The sequence below is a fragment of the Lepisma saccharinum genome, chromosome 11 (genome assembly GCF_977018435.1).
Source record: "Lepisma saccharinum chromosome 11, izLepSacc3.1, whole genome shotgun sequence".
NCBI lineage: Eukaryota > Metazoa > Arthropoda > Insecta > Zygentoma > Lepismatidae > Lepisma > Lepisma saccharinum.
The window spans coordinates 65336798-65360331 of record NC_139239.1 but is presented as its reverse complement, the minus strand read 5'-3'; the positions used below and the strand labels follow the sequence as shown (position 1 = coordinate 65360331).

The 23534-nt window shown below is 38.3% G+C and overlaps 1 protein-coding gene across 1 annotated transcript in view; it reads right to left on the bottom strand.

Moving 5' to 3' along the window:
- The window catches only part of LOC145994870 (uncharacterized), a 52137-nt gene extending 35697 nt beyond the window's left edge, over nucleotides 1–16440 (bottom strand). Inside the window, exons 1-4 of the mRNA XM_083131294.1 lie at nucleotides 16289–16440; nucleotides 12085–12202; nucleotides 10117–10263; nucleotides 9149–9327 (exon numbers count right to left, since the gene is read on the bottom strand). Coding sequence (XP_082987420.1) covers nucleotides 9149–9327; nucleotides 10117–10263; nucleotides 12085–12202; nucleotides 16289–16300 — 456 coding nt within the window. The 5' untranslated portion in view covers nucleotides 16301–16440. The remainder of the gene's footprint in view (nucleotides 1–9148; nucleotides 9328–10116; nucleotides 10264–12084; nucleotides 12203–16288) is intronic.
- Between the last annotated feature and the right edge of the window lie 7094 nt (nucleotides 16441–23534).

Here is a 23534-nt window from a genome sequence, read left to right as displayed (position 1 = left end):
CTCAAATTTCAGTTTCTTATCTCCAGGGAATTCTTGAGTCGTTGACTTCATGCACGATTGAAGGTGTTTCCTGTGAAATCTGGGTCCCAAAACTTTCACCTTGATCAGATCCTTCCAAAACAGGAATTTCATGGTCTGGTAGGTTTTCTTAACTTCAGGGCTGTAGTCGAGGGTACGCGCCATATATCCTCTGGTTAACCATAAAAGTTCTTATTGTCACTTTTAGTGTATATATGCAAACTGATCAAGCAAGAGAAAAATAAATAACATGCTGTACTGTAGCCTTAATTTTTATTTTTAATCATTAAAAAAATGTGTTATTTTTTTATTTTAAAAATGCCATCTCTATTGCAATATGCCTCTTTTGTGCCAATTATGGCTACATTACATATATGATTGCCATTTTTGTAGAAGTTAATTTACTTCGTTCATATATTTAAGAGTTACCTTTTCAAGAAACTTAGCGTGTACCCTGCGAAACCATGTGCGGACTCGACTATCACCCTCGAAACATCTAAACTAGGGCACACAGGCAAAGTCATCGCCTTGAAAAAGGATCCACAAATCAACTCGCCTGGTCGATAGCCCGATATCATTCGTCGCCAGGAGAGGTTCAAGAATTACTTCAAGGGGTCCCTGGTTCGATACCTTATTGAAGCATGTAGTTGTCCGGTCCCGGTTAGTTTTTCTGTACATAAAGTGGACTTAAGACAAAAACTGAAACACTTAAAGCCAGGAATTAAACGTCAAAATATGTGTGCCCATCACCAATTTCTACGTCATCCTCATCTTCGCGATTAGTCGAGAGTGGCAGAATAGCGAAGTAAAATAAACCAAATGAATCAATTGTTATCAACGCTCTGACCCCCCCACCCTCCTACAACAATTTCTGGCGATGCCCTGCCTTTACACTACCTAAATACTCATACGAACCTACACGCTACCCCCCTAACTTGGAGCAGTGCTGGTTTTTTCAGTCGAAGCTCCAAGATTTGAGTGGTCTCCTGGTCACTGGTGTTTTTTATGACCGTCACTACATCAATTTAATCTGGTCGCCGCTCATACTCATTGCCACGATTAGGCAAAATTGGCAGAAAGCGACGTAAATAGCAAAACAATCCAAACAAAAGCATTTTAGACAGTGAGACTTGAAACTATTAATTTTTCTTCTCCATGTGGTCATGCCAATGAGTTCAGGCTTGTAGGATATCCTGAACTTTTCTCATAAATACATGCCATCTGATACTCCCCCTGTCGTCACTGTTTCGGTTAACCTAGTGGTAAGTGGTAGTGAGTGATTTGCTTTATTTTACTTCGCTTCTTGTGCCACTTTTGGCTAATTTGCGAAGATGGGGGTGAGTGATGACATGATGAAATTGATGAGTGGACAACAAACATCCATGTCCAGGCCGGGATTCGAACCCGGGACCCCTGGCGTCGTAGCGCCACGTGCTAACCGCTCCGCCACGGGGACCGGCTCTAGTGGTAAGAATGCGTAAAAAGAACGCTTCGATCAACCTGCCAGGTAGTAGTGTGCTAAGGAAGTTCATAATTAGAAATGTCAATGCTACATGTATTTCGCGGAGTCTAGTCGGTAAGGCGTCTGACTACCACGTGGGAGATGTACGTATGTTCGATTCCCGGGGTGGGTGATCTAAGGTCGGCATTTTTCCGGTTTTGTCCCCTCATAAAAGCGACTCTGGGGCTCACCCAGCCTCAAATCATTGGTATCTGGGGGCAACGATGCTGTGTAAAGGCGGCCGGAGCGTGGTGCTGACCACATCGCTTCTAAAATGGCAGAGATCGAGAATGTATGGGACCCAACACCCACGTCCCTTAAATTTAAATGTGCCTTCATGGCACGGTGCTATATGCACGGGGAACTTTACCTTATATTTCGCAACAGTTTCGCTTTCGTCTCTCTCTCTCTCTGTACTGAAAAGGGAGTTATAATCCTCACCCTAAGAACGCCAGCGCAAAGTCAACTCCAAGGTAACCCTAGTCCTTGTTACCCGGAAGGATGAACGGGAGCGAAGGAGGCGTTTGCCCTCCTTGAGATCGGTGATTTATCTACACACACCCTATACTCCCATTTTTTCCCCAACAACACCCCATAAAATTTCTCACAGAGATCCAACTTATGGTCATTTTGAAATTATCCTTACCCCCCCCCCATCAAAAACGAACTCACGCCATCTAATGGGAAAATTCCGAATGAATCCCTGCTCAAGGTATCTTTCTCTTTCTTTTCCGTGAAAATAATTGAAAGGGCATTTCTTTCTTTGTATCTTAGAGGTTGTCAGAACTTATTCTTATTTATCCGATTAGTTAATTAACTAGTCTGAAAAACAGCTTTAAATTCATATTTGGCGACAGTTTTTTTTAGAGGACAGCTGTGGCTTTTTTTGTTTGTTTCTTCGCTCATATTTATTATTTATTTATTTATTTGTCTCTTATTTATTTGTGGCGGAGATTAAGGCTCATGCCTTTTTTTACACTCAACCACATACAAAAGTTCATAATATAGAACATATTCATAAATTGATTCATATATAAACATTGCAAATAACGATCACACATATACATTTCATGTCAAACCAACAGCGGTAAAATATGTAATTCAAAGAAATACATAAAACATATATACATGTACACACACTCATACCTAGGTTTATATACATAACAGGCCACTACAAATATTTATTAAACATGTACTAATTTGACAAAACAAAAGAAAAAAAATCACTCCATGAAACTTTCTCTTAATCTTCTTTTGAAGATACCTATGGAAATTGATTTTCTCATTTCATGTGAAAGTGCATTCCAGTCCCTAACCACTGATACAGTAAAAGAGTTACTAAAAAATTCAGTTTTGTGAGTTTTAATTCTCAGAAGATTTGAACTTTGGGATCTTGTGTATGATAACAATCAAATAAATTTATTCTTAAGGAGCTTTCAGACCGAAGCAACAGGCGACAGAGGGTACCCTTAGTTCCATAAGAAAGCATTCACCGCATATAAGAAACCAATAGCTTGTGTCACTTTGGTCGAAAGGTTGCATTTAATTCTGAATGCTTGTTTACAAGTGACACGTGTAGCTTTGTTACCTGTCGCGTGTAGCTTCGCTCTTTGAATAATCCCTTTTAATAGTTTCCCAGGGAAAAGATTAGTTGGAACAACTTGGGTTGCTGAGGCTCTACAAACATGTGCAGATTAAGACATCGAGTGTGACCCCCCCCCCCCCCATTGGTCACCTAAAACTAGCAATAAATTGTCAATTAACGAAAGAGCAGTGTGAAATTTGATTATTTTCCGTTGTTGCATTATATTTAAATTACATGCATCATTATTTGAATGTTGTTTTATTAAACTATTATATTGCGTGTTTTGTATGGTATTAATTATTGTACTCATGATGCAATGTAAATTATCCAATACAACATAGAAAAATGCCAAATACATATTTCAAACTTTATGTCGCAGGACAGTTTTCTCTTAATACTGATAAGACAGACACAAACGAATTAATTTGATTTAGTTTATTTGACGTCACTCATCGCTACTTTTGGCTAATTGAGACGATTTGAATTAATGGTGAAATGCTGAAATAGATGAAGTGACAATCGTCAGCACATATGGACGACACGAAAATAGAAAAGGATTATGTTGGCTCTGGATCCAAGCGCCAGAGTGTCGTTAGCCTACATAAATTCAGCCCAGGATGCACTACCTGGAACATAGGTTGACATTTGAGTGCATTCAGCGTAGGTCCCCTCCCCCTTGCACCCCAAGATACAAAAAGAGTTTTTATAGATATTTGAAACAAAATTGTAATACATTTGCTATGTATGTCTATTTCTACAGTATTAAAATTAACTCAAGTTCTTGGCATTCCTGGGTCGGCCTTGGGCCTTGGGTAAGCCACACGAGAAAACTCAAATTGTAGATTACAAGTGTTATTGTTGTTAGGGTAATTTTGTTTCGTTCCGTAGCGTACTTAAGGGAATTTTAGGTCATATTTTTCATATTTTGATGATTTTTAGGTCTTGAATGCAGAAAAATATCCTCGAAAACTGCTCCCTATAAAGCTTTTTCACTATTCTTTTTGCCCTTGAACCGATAAGGGCGTCCAATGTACTGCACTCAAAGGTACAGCGCCCTCCTTCAAGGCCATAACCTACGTGGTTTCCCGCCACGCTTGCGTAATCCGCTTCCCCGTTTGCGTCTTTTCACCAGAGGGCGTCCAAGCAGTAACGACACCAGAAAAAAAAATGAGCGTGGACAGAAGGGAACGGAACGGAACTATTTTTCCGGGGGAAGGGGGGGCAGCCACGTTTAATATAGCCTAAACCAAATCGTATTCGTATCCGAGCTAAAATCGATCCAGAGTTTCTTATTTGCAGGAACCCCTTCTCCTGACTCTTCCTAGCGTAGTTACGTTACTACTTGTAAGGATATGCTGGCTCGGTGGCGAGCGCGTTGGGTTTCGATAACGCCATTGAAGTTATCATATTCGAATCCCGACATGGGTGCGGGCATGATGCGGGGTCTAGAACATCAATATACGTAGGGCGTATAACCAAAGAAAATCAGAAGTCTGAAAAAATCGGTGATTTTTGTCTTATATAATCGCAATATAAAGATGATTACAATTATATATATATATTTCATGTTATTACCAAAGAGCAATAAGCAGAATGTGCTGAAGGCTAAAGCCAAAAATTATGGGAGGTTAATAAAAGTTTCAAAGTTGCTGTTTCTTTTTTATCTCCAATGAGCCACTGGTCCGACGTTCATTATACATGTAATTACAAAACTGTGTGTGTTCAATGTTAAACTATTATTTTTACTTATCGGATTGGCAATTTTTAATCCCATCAAATATTTACCATTTTCTATCATAATCCTCTTTTGTTTACTGTTCATTGAATGTTGGCGCTGCAGTGAATTTACATTGTTTATATTGTTTCATACGAAATGAAATAATATTTTCACTTCATGTTTTCTCACTGTACTTAAACGAATAATGCATATTAACTATTTTTGAATGAAATATTTGTAGTACTTTGCTTAGAATATAATTTCACAAATTTCGGAAATTTTTAAGAATGTCAAAACAATCCATGAAGTCAGGAAAAATTAGATTACTTGCTTAATTGGAAGCACCAGCGTCCTATAAACTCATGACAAACCGTACGCAAAAAAAATATTTTCATCTGGCGTAGGGAACCCTGAAGGGCTGGCTGTGCATGGGTGTTCTTTGTAAATGACCCTTCATCAATTGCATCTAATCACCACTGATACTAATCGTCGGAATTAGCCAAAAATTACAGAAAAGGTACGCTAAATAACAGAAATAAAAATTAAAAATACTTCTAATCGCAATGATTCATCAACACCTCAATTCTGCTAATGGAAATTCTATCTTTCTCCACTTTTCTGTCGCTCTCTCTGTTTCTCACCTTTCCTCATTTCCTTTTCTCTCCTTTTTTCTCCATTTCTTTCCCACTCTCTTTCATCCCAATTTCTTTTTCCTCTATCTATTTTCTCTCTTTTCCCATTTCTATCTCTCTCTCTCTATTTTCCCCATTTCTTTCTCGCTCTCTCTTTGCCACATCTCTCTCTCTCTTGATTCTGTACTTTACACGAACATGTAATTGATTTTTTTTAACGCTGAAATCTGGGTTCAAATCCTACATAGTGTCACCCCTTCACCTACTTAATTAGTGAATTCTACCCCGTCTCGTTCCTTATTATCCTGTGTCAATCTCCCAACTGAAAAAACAAAGACGAAAGACAAGCAATGAATCACCGAGTTCCAGTCCTTCATATAGGTACTTTAAATATTATGTCCGATGATTCTGACGTAAAGCGCCACTGTGACTGAGTTGGTAGTCCTGTAGAGTAGACGAGAAAAATACAAAGCTGTCTGCTATAACCATTTGCTTGTGTACACAGTATGAGTCATTTGCTACCCTCGCTCCATTATATTTCCCCGCCCACTCGCATGTTACTTGCATCTGTATCGGAGATGACTCTCGCCTGACCTTGATTTTGTCGACAAGTTCAATGACCTCCACAGACAGAACCATAAACATCTTCACACATGCAAATCATGCACTGTAACCATCTTGTTTGAACCAGCAGCAAAAAAAGCAAGGATTTTTGCAATAGGTCCTCGAACTGACCACTTTGTTGCTTATTGTGAAATTACGTATGATAGAATCATCTGAAGAGTCAGAGGTTGTAGTTATTCTGTCAAAAACAAGTTTGTCCACTTTGTGCTTCGTGCTAACCGGGACTGGATCTACAGTTTCAGGTGGGACCCGAACCACTGTGGACTGTGCAATGCGCTTCAACCGATGAGGAACCGGGTATAAAATGATGAAGAAGTCTTTCTCAATTTACATTGCATTTTTGCCACTTTGGTTAATTGTGACGATGAGGACGAATGGTAATTAGATTTCTGCTTCTATTTTTGATTATTTGACGTCGCTTTTCGACCTCTTTGATTAATAGCGGCGATGAGAATGAATGATAAACACTATATTCCTCTCTCTCTCTCTCTCTCTCTCTCTCTCTCTCTCTGTTGTCACCAGGTGCCTCCCGATGGCGCAGTGGTAGCGTCGACACCTTGTAATGAAGGGGTCCCGGGTTCGATACCCGGTGGGGGCACATAGTGGTTCAGATCCCAATTTAAACTGTAGGTCCAGTCCCGATTAGCCCTACTGTGCATAAAGTGGACTTAAAACACCAAATCAACCAACCAACCGATCTCGTGTCACCACCCTTAAAATTAATGCATATAATTTAGATTTGGACGACTAATCATGTCATCTAGGCTATATATACTAAGGACAAATAACTACCTTATGTGCAGAGTTAGAGGCCTTTGTGGAATGTTCGAAAATAATTGTAATTTTCCTGGGAACACCGATCTTGCCAGTCCAAGATAACGAAGGACGGAGTAACCCCAACGGCTTCCAAAGTGTGTGTGTGTGTGTGAGAGAGAGAGAGAGAGAGAGAGAGAGAGAGAGCGAGAGACGTGTACTCCACGCGAGAATGCCCTTCTCCCGACCACATGACGTGTGACCAAAAACAAAAAACAAAAATGTCTAACTAGTAGCAAACAATAAACAATCTGATTTAGATTTTGCAAGCTAGGAATATGGTTACACTGAAGAAATGGCGATTGGACATACACTATTTTTTTTACTAACGTGGTGTTAGAAGAAGTCGAAAAGTTTTTTTTTTGAAAGAAAGAAGGTCTACCCGCATTATCCACTACGAAAATAATGTATGATATGTAAATATTTTCGCATATACTAAGACCAGGACAAGGAAAGGCCGGAGTTCGTACTAAACACAATAAAACTACAAGGCTTACAAATTAATCAAGGTAACAGTGCATCACATGACCTTTAAACACAATGTTCTTTCTTATTACAAGAGCCCAGATTTGTCCTAAGTGCCTATTTCTGCCCGTGTTCGGATTTGGATTTTCAGTACAGATATATTTCAGGGTACTACTATCATTATTTGTAAATTCTACAGTGCATAAAACGTGCCTATTTCGATTATTAGTGCCCAAAATGTTTGAAAAGAGGACAAAGTTATGTTCCAATTGCGAAATAAATGTGTTTTGTGACTTTTTTAAAGTTCCCACTCAGGAGGCACGGCAAAATGCCCTCTTCCTGAACAAGAGATGTTACGGAAATAATGTCACTTGTCATCGGATGCAAAGGAGTAAAAATAATAAACTGGGCTGGTTATTTCTTTCGACTTCGGCACAAGTCGTAAGACAATATCTTGTGTCACCAAAATAATACACTTATCTTATCAACTTGTTCACGTCCATAACTTTAGACGTTGCTGGTTAAGTGAGGGTAGCGTTTTCCTCGTATTGACTGTTTACTCACCTTTCTTCTTGAAATTTGTCTCGATAATGATATTGACTTTGTGATTATTTCTGCCCAGATAAGAATTGTACAATCAGTGACAAACAAGTATGTAACTGAAAGAAATCTGGAACTTTTGGTGTCACCTGCTACTTGAACCTGGAAGGAGTGGCACTAGTGTCGAATGTTTAAATCACGTACTTTCTCGGTAATATCGCATTAAAAAATCATATCAGTAACCAAATGTAACGTGCCGTTACTTTACGCTACTAGTGTCACCTTCCCAAATCCACAGACAGAACCGACTCAATTTACTCGCTAGAACGAGACTCAAGACAGTTTAATTGGCTTAGAAATCATTAATTTCGTCCCTGACTGTGATATCACATTGCACTTAAACATGCAAGCGTGTGTGTTAGGAGTGTTCGCGTATGCATGTACATATGGATCTCAAAATAATACCCTGGTTTGGGTTTCAATGGATGAAAACTTGCTGCAAAGTGAACCAGCTAGGTAAATGGTATGAGTCAATAATTCATTAAGTAAACTGGTGGACAATTACTAAGGAACAAACACATATTGGCCCATATCTTTTTCATACACAACTCCTTGTCAGTTTGTTGCCAGAAAGAGACCAGTAGAGGGCAGCAAGGAATCGTTGCGCCCATTCTGCACTCTACTGGTCTCCTTCTGGCAACAAACTGACACGGAGTTGTGTATGAAAAAGATATGGGCCAATATGTGTTTGTTCCTTAGCAATTGTCAACCAGTATATTATGTCTGGATGGTTGAGCTGGTTAATCTACTTACTAAGTGGTGGATTCCTTTGTGAAACAAGGAAAAATAATTACTTTTGGGTCTCCCCGATGGCGCAGTGGTAATTCCTTCGCGTTGTAATAAACGGGTCTCGGATTCGATACCCTGTGGAGGTACATAGTGGTTCTCATCCAACTTTAAAATGTGGAATTAGCCTATCTGTGCATAAAGCTGACTAAAAAACAAATTGAAAGAAGTACAATCTTGACGAGAATATTCGGAGACAGTGATTTATCCCCCCCCCACCAATGCTCCAAAAAAAAGTAAAAACTGAGCTGCCAGGGTCAGAGCCTGGAATGTTCCAGGGAGTACTACAAGGAAAAGAGGTTAACGTTCGACTGCGTCCTGAAAAAAGGTCACCTTTCACACCCCGAGAGTACGGTGTTAATACCCTCCATTTACTTATTCTATGATAATACTTGAGCAAAACTTACCATCTCATAATCCTGGAAATACGGGCGAAGCACCAAGCGCCTTTGGTTGACGGTGGTTGCAATTTTGGTCAAAATGAGCTGGAGTCTCCGTTCTTCAGTTTGGCTGATAACATTCACGTGGTAAGGGTCCTCCCATTCAAGTCCTGTTGTGTACGGTGGGTTGTCTCCGAAGTCTGGTACTGCAAGAGGAAATCTCCAAATTAATCACTCACACACTGTTTACCAATTACTTTTTTGTTAATTATTTCTAGCAATGTTCGAAATAAAGAACATTTCTGAATTTTCCCAATCAATAAAATAAAAAAATCGCAATAGACTATTAGAGCTTACTTTTAAAGAGAGAAACTATAATTGTACTCAGTCTGGTATTTGAAAAATTGTGATGGAGGGGTTGGGGGGGGGGTTCTATTAACTTTTAAACACGTATCAGGATATTACACACACACATACACACATTTATTAATAATTCTCTCTTCCTCTTTTCCTTTCTCTTTTTCCTACTGTTTATATTTTTTTATCAATAAATGCAGTAGGAAAAATATAGCATTTTGCCAAACTTCCGGGCTCTATTCATCACCCATAAAATTCTTCCCACAAGCCCAATACCCCATTTGGTCATTTTACTCTAAATTTACCTTCATACCCCCTAAAATTGTCCTATATCCCTTCACATGGAAAATTTTGGAAAAACCCTTGTGTACGTGCTTCTTGCTCGACTATAATTATTATGAAAATTCTGTTTGGGTTTATGGGAAGGAGGATAGGGGTATCGACTATTTAACAGTGGCGACGGCTATCCTTTTTTCTGTTTTGTAGAAAATAGGCATGCCTCTCTTGTTAACTTATCGCAAACTACCTAACAGCAAGCGAATCACGGTACAAACAATTGATTTTAAAATGTGAGGAAGCACAGGCAAGAAATAATTACACATCAGGCTAGCACCAGGAGTTTTTTAAATCCTACTTACTGCTTTCGTGGATGACTCGGCAGAACTGAGAATAATGAACGCGGCCATCTTGTACCTTGAAGTAATCTGTGAGGTCGCCTATTTCTTCATTATTTATTCCGATCCTCGATTTTAGGGGCCCAGCTAATACCGAGACGAATTGTGACTCTGAAAAGAAACATTCAACTTAAAATTAATAAAAGAGAAATGTTCCTGTCAAATGAAGCATCAAGTGTAAAGGAACTGAAGTAGAAAAAGCCACCATGTGTGTCAGCCAAAAAAAGGGATAAAAATGGAAGTTTTTGAGGAATTCTAACTGCAACTAGTTACTTTTAAAAGTAACCAGCTGTATCTTTGCAACATAGTTACTTTTTGCAGTAACATTATCAACAGTTATTTTACAACACATACATATCTTTAAAATTTGTAACGTGAGGAAAGGGTTACATTTGGCAACTCTGTCTTCTCTGGAAGCTAAGATGAAATGATTTGTGGAATCGCCTAAGGCAAGGAAGTGAGGCTTCGTTGCATGCTAAATTTAGAAAATCCATGTTTCATTGCAATTTGTCATATCGTCACGCCAGGACTTCAGTGTTTTGAGTGGAGTGCCGCATTCATTTGGAAAATGATAGTCGAGCTACAAAGAAGTCATTGTTGAAGGAATGCATCTTGTTGAGCTTCCAATGAAAGAGAAAGAAACAGGTGAAAGTGGAATTGATGCCACCACATGCAAAGGCGGCATACGAACGACTTTTCGAATTAAAATTATTCAAGCCAAGTGGACCCCTTCTTTCATCATTTACTTGCTGTAATGATAATATATGAAGACTTATATTACGTACCAGAAACATACAAGTCATCAATTAATGATCAATGATTGTGTGTAATTTGTTTACAAGAAAATGTTCAGCAAAAAGTAACAGTAACTTTTTAAATGAGGAACTGAAACTCGGTTACTTTAAAAAGTAGCTTTCCGAACACTTTATTATTAATTATATAATAAATTATATTCTCCAATTTTGGCCTTTTCCACAAGGCTGACGATCTTGGACAACGGTATTATTATCCTTCATGCACTGAAGTTTCCAGTTCCAGCTCTGCAGCGACAATGACACGCTTCCAGGCACGCTGGAGACCCACCCGTTCAGTCTTCCTTCGTGTTAACAATAAACACTCACTTATATTGCTACAGAGCTGGAAGGAAATATAATGGAGAGCTGTATCGTATTGTAGTTTTGAGTCCCACCAACAATAGACTGGTGTTGCCAACTTCGATATGTATGAAGGAAAAGATAAGGAAAATGGAAAATATCTCTGATTTGGAAGGAAAAAACAAGCAACCAAACAAAACAAAACAAATCAACAATAAGAAAAAAGATAAATAGGCGTCCCGATAGCATTTTACAGGTCAATGAATTCACTCTTTAAAAGCCGGGAATAACCCGGAAAACCGGAAGGTTTGTCCACCCTAACCAGATCTCACCTCCTCTCCCAAGAATTTCTTGTAGGATTTTAATTGCATTTAATTGTATTTATTTATTTATTGTCGTAAGCCCTTGAGTGTTCAGTCAGACCTTCTTGAATTGACCATTTCTTATATGTTTGAATTGAGTTCATTTTTTGTTTTAAGTTACTTTATGCACAGATAGGCTAATCGGGCCTGGATCTACAGTTTAAAGTGAGATCCGAACCACTGTGCCCTGTATTTCCTGTACAGTATTACGCACAATAGTCATTTATCATCGTCGGCTCGATTAGCCAAAAGTGGCAAAAAGAGCGACTTAAACCAACCAATCTACAAATAAAAAAATACTGATTAAATTATTTTCACTCGCCAAGTAGTCAGTGTTAAACACACTCTATGGTGTTGATATTTGTTTAATAACAACACTACTTCAGCATGACTGAGCAGGCTCAATGTAGATGTTAACATTATATCTTTAAAACAACCAGAAACTTTAATGCAGGAGAAAAGCAAAATCACAATACCTGAGAGTAGTCCAGATTTTGTGGCATCCAGTGGCAGGAAGTAGTCCCACAAGTTGAGGCCAACCCGAAATATGGCGGCCCTGATCTTGTTGCATACTCTCCATACTTCTGTTAGGGACTGCAATGGAAACGACAGAAAGATTGACTAAGTTTGTTTCATAGCAATACTTTGAGGGAGGGGGGAGGAACGGGGCAATTTGGATATCAATGATTAAATTGTACCATCACCGAAGATCGGTTGGTTGATTTATTTGGTGTTTTAAGTCCACTTTATGCACAGTATGGTTAATCGGGACTGGACCTACAGTTTAAAGAACCACTATGTGCTTCTACCGGGTATCGAACCCTAGACCCCTTGATTACAAGGCGAAGGCGCTACCACTGCGCCATCGGGGAGGCCATCAACGAAGATCGAACCAGGAACTCTTGAATAAGAAGCCTTTATAAGCAACGTTACAGTGGATGGTATTTGAAGAAGAATGAGGAGAAATTTCCCGTCTGGTGTCTACACCCGCATCTCCTTGTAATTTTTTGGATCTTGAGGGTGTATATACAATCCTGGTGCTTCAAGAGTAGTAACTCTAGAATTTCCTCGCACTGGAAATCTACCCAATAGGGGAATTCCACGAAAAGTAGTCCTATCCATGTAAATAACAAAATGAATTCATATGGAAATTATTATTCTTTTTAATTGCATTAAGGTTAAGATATTTGTAAATGTAAATAAGTTGTACATTTCAGCAATAAAAGTTAGTAGCATCTGCAATGCTTCACGGGCAAATAAAGTCAAAATTTGCTACATTTGTAAAGCGTCACACACGTAACGCACATTTGTTAATGCTTTTCATGCATTCAGTCTATGCCATCATACTCATTTTTTTCATTTGTTAGGAGGCACCACAATTACTTAATAATTCTATGAAAACGGTTCATTATGAATATTTTAACCCAATCTCATGTCTAGAACCTTAAATTTTGTGTGTAAAATGTCACACACTTAACGCTGGAATGCCCCAATAACATACTGAACATAATGAAATATGACAGTAATAAGAGTTGTAATGTCATGTAAGGTAATTGTTAAGAAGACATTTAGAACATGTTGACTGTATTTAGAATACAGAAATGGTACTAATGTTTGGAAAGGAGGCAGTGGCGTGCCTTAAAATTTCTTAAGAGAGGTACATGGCAGAAAAAGGAGGGGTACTCCCTTTTTAGTAGTTAGTGATAGATATACACGTATTTTCACATTTCTTGGGTAGGGGAGAGTGGGGTAGAACCGAGAGGTCGGGTCAAACCGGGTACCTTCTTATTTTCTGATGATTAGTGTTGCTTTCTCACAGGTGACGACTGAATTATGTTCGACTAGTGAACAGAGGCGCAACCACGAATATTTGTCTGGGGAGGGGGGCAAGTACCAGGATAAACGTACCAATTTATAATAATTATAATAATAATAATTTTAATAATAATGTTACTAATAATGTTATTATAACATTATTATTATTATTATTATTATTATTATTGATTTGCTTTATTTTACTTCGCTTCTTGTGCGACTTGTGGCTAACTTGCGAAGATGGGGATGAGTGATGACATGATTAAAATTATGATTGGATACTCGCAAACATCCATGCCCAAGCTGGGATTCGAACCCAGGACCAACATTATTATTATTATTAGTAGTAGTGGTAGTATCAAAGACGTTATTATCCTCGTAAATTACGCAAAAGGGAGTAGAAGTTTGTGCTAAAGCATTTGTGTTCGAACAAAGGATTTGAATATTTTTTTTAACACATTCAATTTCACATTAGTAACGGAAAACAAGCACAAAAACTATTTTTGAAAGACAGAAAAAGCTTGATAAATGCATTCCAAATATAATTCTTTTTTACATTGTCATAACTTTCATGCACGATATATGTTTCACATATATGCAACGCGGAGTGACGTGGACACTAAATTGTGTACGTATTCAAAGTTTCTTTAATAAATATTATATACAGCATATATTATTTAAATACATTACACAATTCATCCAGCTCACAATAAACCAACAGCAAAACTTACATAAATTGTCTCTCAAATGTGCACGCTCCAAACAATTGTTTATGCATTTAAAACAAATCAATTAAGACAAGTCTTATTTCTGTCTGGCAATTTACAATGCATTACAGATAATAATGATGTATTGCGAGCGAAGCGAGCAAGAAAATTTTTGAATCCAATTTTCTTGCAGGCTAAAATCAATATTAATTTAATAGGGCGCAAATAATTTCACGGAACGCCATGGCATTATATAATTTACAACTTTGGTGCCTCCCCGATGGTGTAGCGGTAACATCGTCGCCTTGTGATCAAGGGGTCCCGGATTCGATACCCGGTGGAGGCACATAGTGGTTCGGAACCCACTTTAATCTATAGGTTCAGTCTCAATTAGCCTTTCTGTGCATAAAGTAGACTTAAAGAAAACACACAAATCAATCAATCAATTGTACAATTTTTTTCATTTAGATCGTTCGAGCGAAGCGAGCAAGAAAATTTTACGAGAAGTATTTTTATTTGCATAAAATTTGAAGTTCTGGGCGGTAATTGCCCCCTGCAGGTACACTTGGCCGTCAACGTTTGCCCCCCCCCTTGCCCCCTAGAACTCATTTCCGACCAAGGTTGGGGGGCAATGCCCCCTGCCCCCCCCCGTGGTTGCGCCACTGCTAGTGAAGAAGAAGGAGAGACCATGACAGCCTTCAATCGGTGGGTACTGGGGACAACTCTGGGAGGAGGGATAAAAGCGACCGAAACGTGGTGCTGATCACATCAACTCCAACCATGATCGATATCGAGAATGTTTGGAGACCCACTTCCACACCCTCTATGTACCCTCATGGCACGGTGCAATACTTTATTTTAACCACATTTCGAGAATCTTATTGTTTTCATTTTGTGGACCTTTTCAAAGCAATCTTTTCCCTTTAATGATGGAGGCCTGGGGCTATAGACCCCCAAATCCGAGCCTGTTTAGTGTTTGGAGCTACTTCTGAATTGTCTTAAAAATTATGATGACATTTACGAAAATTTGTTTTTATTTGTACAAATATCCTTTTCGAGCGAAGTAGAATGCAAACAAAACAAGGAGAAATGCTTCCGTCTGAAGCGGACCTACCTAACAAAAGATCTTGCAAGAGCAAGAGATTGCTTGAAAGGACTCATCACGAAACATGAACGGGTCATTCACCTGCTCCAAGATCAATGAAGTGGTTTGGTTCAGTCGCTGACCTGATTCTTTCTTTTACGATACAAGATCTTCAAACTCTGCTCCTGCGTTTTAAGAGCGAAATGATTGATCGATTCTTTGACAAATCGCATCCAGTAATGTGTACCAAACAGACCCAAACATCATTGTAGGCATGTGTATGCAATAAGTGATTGTTTTTATCAGTAGATTCAGGATATTTAGTAGTATCGTGTTTGTTACATAAATGCTTTGGGATTATTTTCTTATTAATTCAGATTCTTTTGTTAGGTGCTGTACGAATGTGAATATGAATACAACTAGGCTAATGAAATAAGATCTATGATATTAATCATTATTATAAAACAAAATAAATTACAGTTCTTTATATCTAGCTCATCTATTTCTCGAGACTTCGTACAGAAGAAAAGTTGACTAACGCAATAGTGTCCTTGTATAAATAAATAAAATAAATAAATATAATCATGTCACCTTTAAAAATCGAGCATTTTCTTCTAAAGTGTATTAAATATTACTATATTAGAAACCTTGTGGTTCTTGCAATTGTCCTAAATTTTGTTTGCAGAAATTAAAGTTTGCAATAATAACCATTGTGCAGTCATTATGAAATACACAAAGTATTAAATAATATAAATTAAGAGCACAATAACTATATACGTGAACCGTCACTGCAGCTGGGTTAAACTGTTCAATTTACTAATGTTACAATTTAGCTACATAGGTCAGAAGAGATTTTTTAAAAACGTTAGTTCGTAGCCTAACCTACTTCATTTCATTCTACGGAGTTAGATAACTAATACAATCATCGGAATGTGAGTTCGTATAGTAAACTCAGTGAGAATAGAGATATAGAATAGGATTCGAACTAAGAAGGTAATAGTAAACGTATTCCATGTTGGTTGACTAAAAGATTGTGACATGTGACGTAGCAAAATACGATCTTGCTTTACTTACCTTTTCTGGCATAGCGAATTGTTCTCTTATCCTTCAGAGGACAGGGATTAATTTGTATCTACGATTTTTTAAAAAAGGATTACATAAATAAACTCTAAATGGAATCACCGTCTTATCATGTTTGATATTCTGTTTCTGCGCGCCAGCCACAAGTCACATTACAATTCAAAACCAAGATGTATATATACAGGTGGATGCGATTGCCACGTTGGTGTTCGGGAATTTTCCACCGAATTTCATTCTGACGCATGCTAGTACAGTTTATCATTGTGTGGCAAACTGGTGTTAGAATGTAACTATATTTATTAAATGAACAATTGAATGGAATACATGAGACATTTATTGCAGAATTAAGAGTGCCAACAGGATGACTTTAGGGTGACCAAACCCTTGTTTAACATAATACATCCACGACTGGATATCCATGATATCCATGGATCTGATTTGGGCATTGTGGATATCCTGGGGGGGGGGGGGGGCAAGTGCCCTCTAATCGTCCCCACTGCCTTAGAGATTTGTGCTGTATGGGTTGCATCAATAGTTATAAAACTACAATATTGCAGACTGCAGACTTCTGGAGCCTGCCTCTCTCCACAAACAACCCATTGTTTGTGCAAGGACAAAATCGAAATTTTTGCAAAATCTGAAAAATCGTCAATGTTATTTACATATGTTTTTATTGGCTCACATTAACATATTTCATAGCTGGAGGTTGGGTGTGTGGGGAGGAGGGCATGGTGGGTTTGGAAAGAGTCACGTGGGCATTGTTGCCAATACACTCATGCCAGCTTTGGAAACGGCGGTGGCCGACATGGTAGGTTTTCGCTGACACAGACCCGTATAGTATTCTCGTCTGCTCTTTTGGCGGGAAGTCGGTTAGTCGTACCATTTGCCCTATATAGAGTGACCAACTCTTCCGTATTTCCCGGATCTCTCATATTAGAGCTATTTTTTTTAATCCTCCCGGCTACCGTAATGACATTCTATTTCTCCCGTATTTTTCAATAACAACCAAGATCGGGAAATTTCAACTCATTCCGAGTTCGTCGAGCCATACAAAACATCAATTCGACTGCAAGATCTTGCACATGTTTAACCTTGGGCGGTCGGAAGTGACGTCATATCTTGCAGTAGTTGATTGATACTTAGTTCTGCAGCAGCAGTGGACAAATACATATGAGTTAGGGCTAAGAAACATGTAAATTTGTAAATTTGTATTCTCTGATTTGACCTGTATATTATATAAAATGGAAATTATTTATTTTGTTTATATTATCCATTCCATAAATATTTGCTTTAGTGGTGCCGAAAGTTGAAAATCTACCTTAAATTCATGGCCGAAAGTTGGTCACCCTAGCCCTATATAACAAATATGGATGGATTAAAGGGGAGAGAGAGGAGGAAGCGCTTGCTCCCACCATATATGTCTAAAACTTATTTATTTATTTATTTCGTCTTCTTTTACATGACGAAGTTAAGACTGTGGAGCCTTTTCTTCCACTTGACCATGTTTACAAAAAATTTTGAATGTGGAATATTGAAATACTGAATAAATAAATAAATAAATAATAAATCGTAAATTTGCAGTAAATGCGATTTCCCCGCCCCCCGAAGATGTATAATAATGCTACTAAGATTGAGTAATGATCCCGTCAACCGTCTTAAAACTAACAATAAATCGTCAATTAAGATATCTGACAATTGTTCTCCCCAAATCTTTTGACATCAACAATTAAGTGATTGCAGGAAGGTTTTCTTTCTTTCTGTATTTCTTGAACGAATATTTGCCTTGGGTCCATGGGCCCATAACTCAATATAAATCGACACCTTTCATCCCTCCTGAAATTGGCTCCAAGACATGGGCGTCCCGTTCCTCACCCTGGGAAAATGTGTTTGCGCCGCTTTTCCTAACACTTCGGTGGTCCTGAAAAAGACAAATGCCAGCTTAAAATTGTTTATTTCATACATAAATTTTCATTTCGGTTACGGTAATAAGAGTACCGGTAGGACTGGTATGGATCGTTGAAAGAATGCCAAATCTTATAACTGAAGAAGTTTTTTTTTTGGGGGGGGGCGGACAGGCGGATTACTTGTTTGCCTTCCTTATCCCCAGCTTGGAAAACATTATAGGAACACCGATGTTCCGAGTCCGAGACTCCTATTTGATTCACCCCCGTTCCACAACGAGAAATAAAATATTTTGGTGTAGGGATAGAAGCAGAGAGGGAAAGACACTAAGAGTGTGGTGAAATAGAGAGAGAGAGAGAGAGAGAGAGAGAGAGAGAGAGAGAGAGAGAGAGAGAGAGAGAGAGAGAGAGAGAGAGAGAGAAACGACTACAGCGAAACAAATATAGGGAGGGATTTATAAAATTTGGGCCCCTAGGTTATCCTTTGTTTTGAACCCTGTCGACATTATTATAGTTTTGTTATCATGGTACTTCACTTCAACTAATTGAATGCTCTGTATTAATAACACTTGTAGACTTTAAGATACAGACATATCTGATTAAAAATTATTCATTAAACTTCGTTGATGTCAAATGGTTATGAAGAAACTCATTCCTTCTTACCTTCTTTCAAGAAATAAACAAGTAAAGGAACTTGACGTGTTTTATTTTGTTATTATCACAATGTTTTAATAGTCAATGGATGGTCTTTGTCACTTCTGAACCTTCAACCTCACTTTTTTGTACCATTTTTACGGTCCCTAGGTTGTAGCCTAGGATCAGGGGTGTCCATCAACCCCAAGGCTGTGGACGCATCCCCCCAAAGGCGTTCACCACCCCCCAAAAAACAATTCATCATAATATCCCCTAAATAGTTTGAATAAATAGGCAGTAATTGATTTTTATTTCCATGCAATAGCCTATTAAACAGTCTATATATATACGTACTTCGAAATACGGAAAGTATATTGATTGGATAAATATCTAAATTAATCTGACTTGTGAGAAAGTACGTAAATACTGTGTGCGTCTTTATACGGTATTCGTGGGTGGAGAATAAGATTTAAAAAAACACAATTAGACTATTCAACAAAAATTGTTTTCAACTTTGAAATATTCAAACTGGGTACACCAAGTATTCGCGTTGCATTTGTCTGTTAACCAACTGCTTGTTCGTGCGACTGATTCATTTTAATTGTTTCATGAGGCATATTCAGAGCCGTGGCTAGAGATTTCTAAGCTCGTGGCGATAATTTGATAAGGTGCTCTTTCAAAGAACTCGCCCCTTTGGGGTAAAAACTATTCTAGTAATCCATAGCATAAATTACATGAAATTTATCCTAAGTACAAATTTCACTTGCTAAAGTAAAATTGTCCTGTGACAAGAAATTAGAAACACGAGTTTTTGGACATGATATATATATATATATATATATCGGGGCAGCGCGCAAGGTGTTACTATATAGTATACTCACTGGAGTATACCAGGATACTTTTTGAAAGGGAGGGTACCTTTTCTTGGTAGTCAGCCCTCACTTTGTCATATTTTCCTACTTTCGACATCTTTTTTTTTTTTTAGGAATACTGGGCCAAAATACTTAGTATAATTAGCACAATTATTGCAGCACAAAGGATATCGATAGTACAACAGTATTTCTAATAGAAAAGCAAAACCAAATAATGCACCTGCTTTAAAGGAAGTAGTATACAAACATTAATGTAATCCTTCAGAATCACCTCATCAAAACGCGAAACACATGTTGCTCAACGCAGGAATGTTAGCGAAGCGAGCAGGAAATTTTTTAGATCTATTTCTTTTCGAACCAGCAAGAATATTAATTTAGTAGGGCGTCAATATGTTCGTAGAATATGGTGATATTTACTCTTGTCTTTTTCTATTTTTGCGCTTTTTGCGGGGGAGAACCGGGACTTTTTCAACCTGTTCAAGTGGCTCCGGCGCCCACCCAGAGTCGTATAAAGGGGGTACCTGGAGGAAACTCTAAGGGGTAAAGGCGGCCAGGGACGTGGTGCTGATCACATCACCCCCAGCTCGGCCGAGATCAAGAACGTGTGGGGCCCTAATCCCACACCCCCTATACGCCTTCATGGCGTGATGCAAAGCACAGGGGAGCACTTTACCTTTATATATATATATATATATATATATCGATGTATATTTCCACCCAGAATGAAGGTGTACATGCATAGTCTACAGGAGGCAAGTTGCTCCTGACCAATATGTAGAGTAGTATATTTACATGCTCGAAAGTGATGAAGTAAACATCTTTTTCATTTTTCTGTGTATTCAAGTGACCCTCCTCCTTTGCCTTTGCGGATGCTCATGGACTTCTTATTTAGTAGTCAGTGCTATATTTTACTTTACTTCTTTTTTATGTGTCAGACATCTCTTCTAGAAGTGAAGGAACAATGGGTCCCTCCATTGCGAATAATCAGACTAAAATTCCCTTGAAATTACACGACTTCCAAATGGTATACAGGAATGTTATATTACAATCAGTAAATGTAGTCCCCAAAACTTAATGGTCTATCCCCCCAACTACAGAATTCCATTCACAATCTAAGATTTAACACAGACAAATTTTAGCTGCATATGCTCTCCAAAATATTTCTCAATCCCCACCAAAATTTTCATGAAAGTGTAAGACACAATAGTGATATTCAATAGTTTGATATCCCCCCCCCCCAAATAATGCTCATTCTCACCTGGTTTCACCTAACTAAAATGCCTGTGATAATCTAAGACCTAACACTGACATTCAGGAGTTGTATACCTCCCACAAGTTTAATCTTCAATCATTCCCAACCAGAATTCACGTGACAATTTAAGGCTTAATGTGTACGAGCTGAATATTGTACTCCCCAATTAATACTAATTAGCCTACCCGTTATAACCTCTTTGACAGTGTACTAACTGCTATTTATATAGCAGCGATGGTAAAATGATAACGCTATTTCAACTCTGTCCAATATTTTATTGTTTACTCAGCAAAATCTCAATTTAAAAAATCTTTTGACTCAGGGTCTCGTAACCAAGGGTTCTGGGTTCAAGTCTTGGGTCACCCTGTATTGAAGCTTATCAGATATTTTCATTGTCAACAAATGTTCTAATGATAGTTGCAACTACTTTCCACATTTATGCTATGTTCCTTTCGAGGTAGGTTAATAAGATAAACGTATAGTTTAGTTTAATTCTGGGGTGGAAAATAGTTCGAAAGTTAGCTGAAAGAAGTTGAACGAACGGTGGAAGCAAACGTCATCAACAACGTCGACAAGGTCCTCCGACCGTGGCACAGTGTTACCAACCTGCAATATGCAATGAGACCACCAATTTCATTTACCAGATTCATTAACTACAGGAACAATGCAGATGACGACAAGCTGATGGTATGAAATTTGCCAATTATTTATTCGTCAACATTTAATGCAAATAACGTGCTCTCGGCTCTCAATTAATGATTCAGGTGAACCACACTAATAATTCTTAATTTTGGAAATTAAATTTAAAATAGGACTTGCCGACAGCCCCCTCCACATGAAATGTCGAGCCCTAATAAAAATTAACAAATGCAATAGCACTAGCAGCTGACGAAACAAAAACACACGATTTTCCATTTTGATTAGCTATACTATAAACAGGAATAAGAAAACAGAACCATAGCTAGAGATATGTCCTTGTACGAAATTCACCCTCTCCTCCCTTCTTGTATGATGTGAGAATTCGAACACCATTGTGCATGTGAGGGGTCAAGAAGGTAAACCCTCTTTACGCATATCTCTAGCGCTGACTCTGCTGTTTTCTTATCCCTGTTTATAGCAAAGTATAATTGAACACGTACTATGTATTTCACACTGACCATTTCTTATGTTTTAAACACATACTATTTGCCAGCCATTAATTGGTTCCTACCATTACATGCAATCACTGGCGTACGCAGGATTTTTATTTCGGGGGAGGGGGCTGCGGTCTCGGGGGAGAGGGATGCACAATAAAATATTCCGTAATTTCCTTTTTAACATTCGGTGTGCATTTGAAAATTTGGATTTTCTTAAAATTTCGGAGGGGGCTGTAGCCTCACTCCCCCTGCGTACGCCAGTGTATTCAATAACTCTGTTAAATGTAAATAAACTTGATGTGAATCGTATAGAAACTTCAGGATTGCGAGCGAAGCTAGCGATAAAAGCCTACTATTTCTTTGCAAATGAACAACATTGCCGTAATACGGGCAATAACCTGTAATTGCAGACGTAGGCTGCGTTTTGTTGATACATTTCGACTATATATACTCACTACATTTTCATAGTAGTTCTACGTTATTCGCCTCCCCGATGGCGTATTGGTAGCGTCGTCGCCTTGTAATCAAGGGGTCACGGGCTCGATACCTGGTGGAGCCACATAGTGGTTCAGATCCAACTTTAAACTGTAGGTCCAGTTCCGATTAATCTTACTGTTCATAACATGGACTTAAAACATTAACTCAACCAATCAATTCTATGTTATTTTTATTAGCAGTTATTACAGAAAGATCTAAGTATGAGAATTTATTTCCTCAGGCGAAACTGTCACAAGCATGGGGAATGTCTGATCTAGAATGCTATCGCTTTGTGCTACTCAGTTAGTTAACTTCATTATCTTGTAACCAAGAAGCTCCGGGTTTGATTTCCGATGTCAACACAGACAAGTTCCGATTAATGTATTTGACTAAACTTTGTTTTATTCTTTTACTATTTGGGAAAGGAATGCTCGCGTATATTTTTGTCGCTGTAATATAATGCTAATAATATTTTTTTAATGATACTTATTTATCTCCTCGGCTCGCTAATTGCGCCAATGGCACAGTGTGTCTGATCCATCTGAGAATAAAGTGGACTTGCAACGAAGTTTGAATGTTACATTTAGAAAAGCCAGAACTGCAGGTATGAATTTGCTACATTTAGTCCTTTTTTCTATTTGATCCTAAATGTTAACCCTATAGAAAGCAGTTTAATTTTCACTTTGGCCTTTATCTCTATATACAGCGAAATTTTGATGTGGTTGGTACCACTGGGGTGGCATAGAATTCACCGTACACGTTATTGTATTGATATCCTCCCACAGGCTCCGCTACGTACCAAGTCCGTAAGGTTGATTTTGTAGTACAGCTGAATTCAGATTCGCCTTTACTGACATTAACCGCCGAAGTTGCTAGGCTCGCTGACAGGTATTTTGTAAGGAGGATGGCTCGTTTACGCGCTCGGAGCGAGAGTCATCATTACCCAGAATTCTGAGTACGAACGTTGAC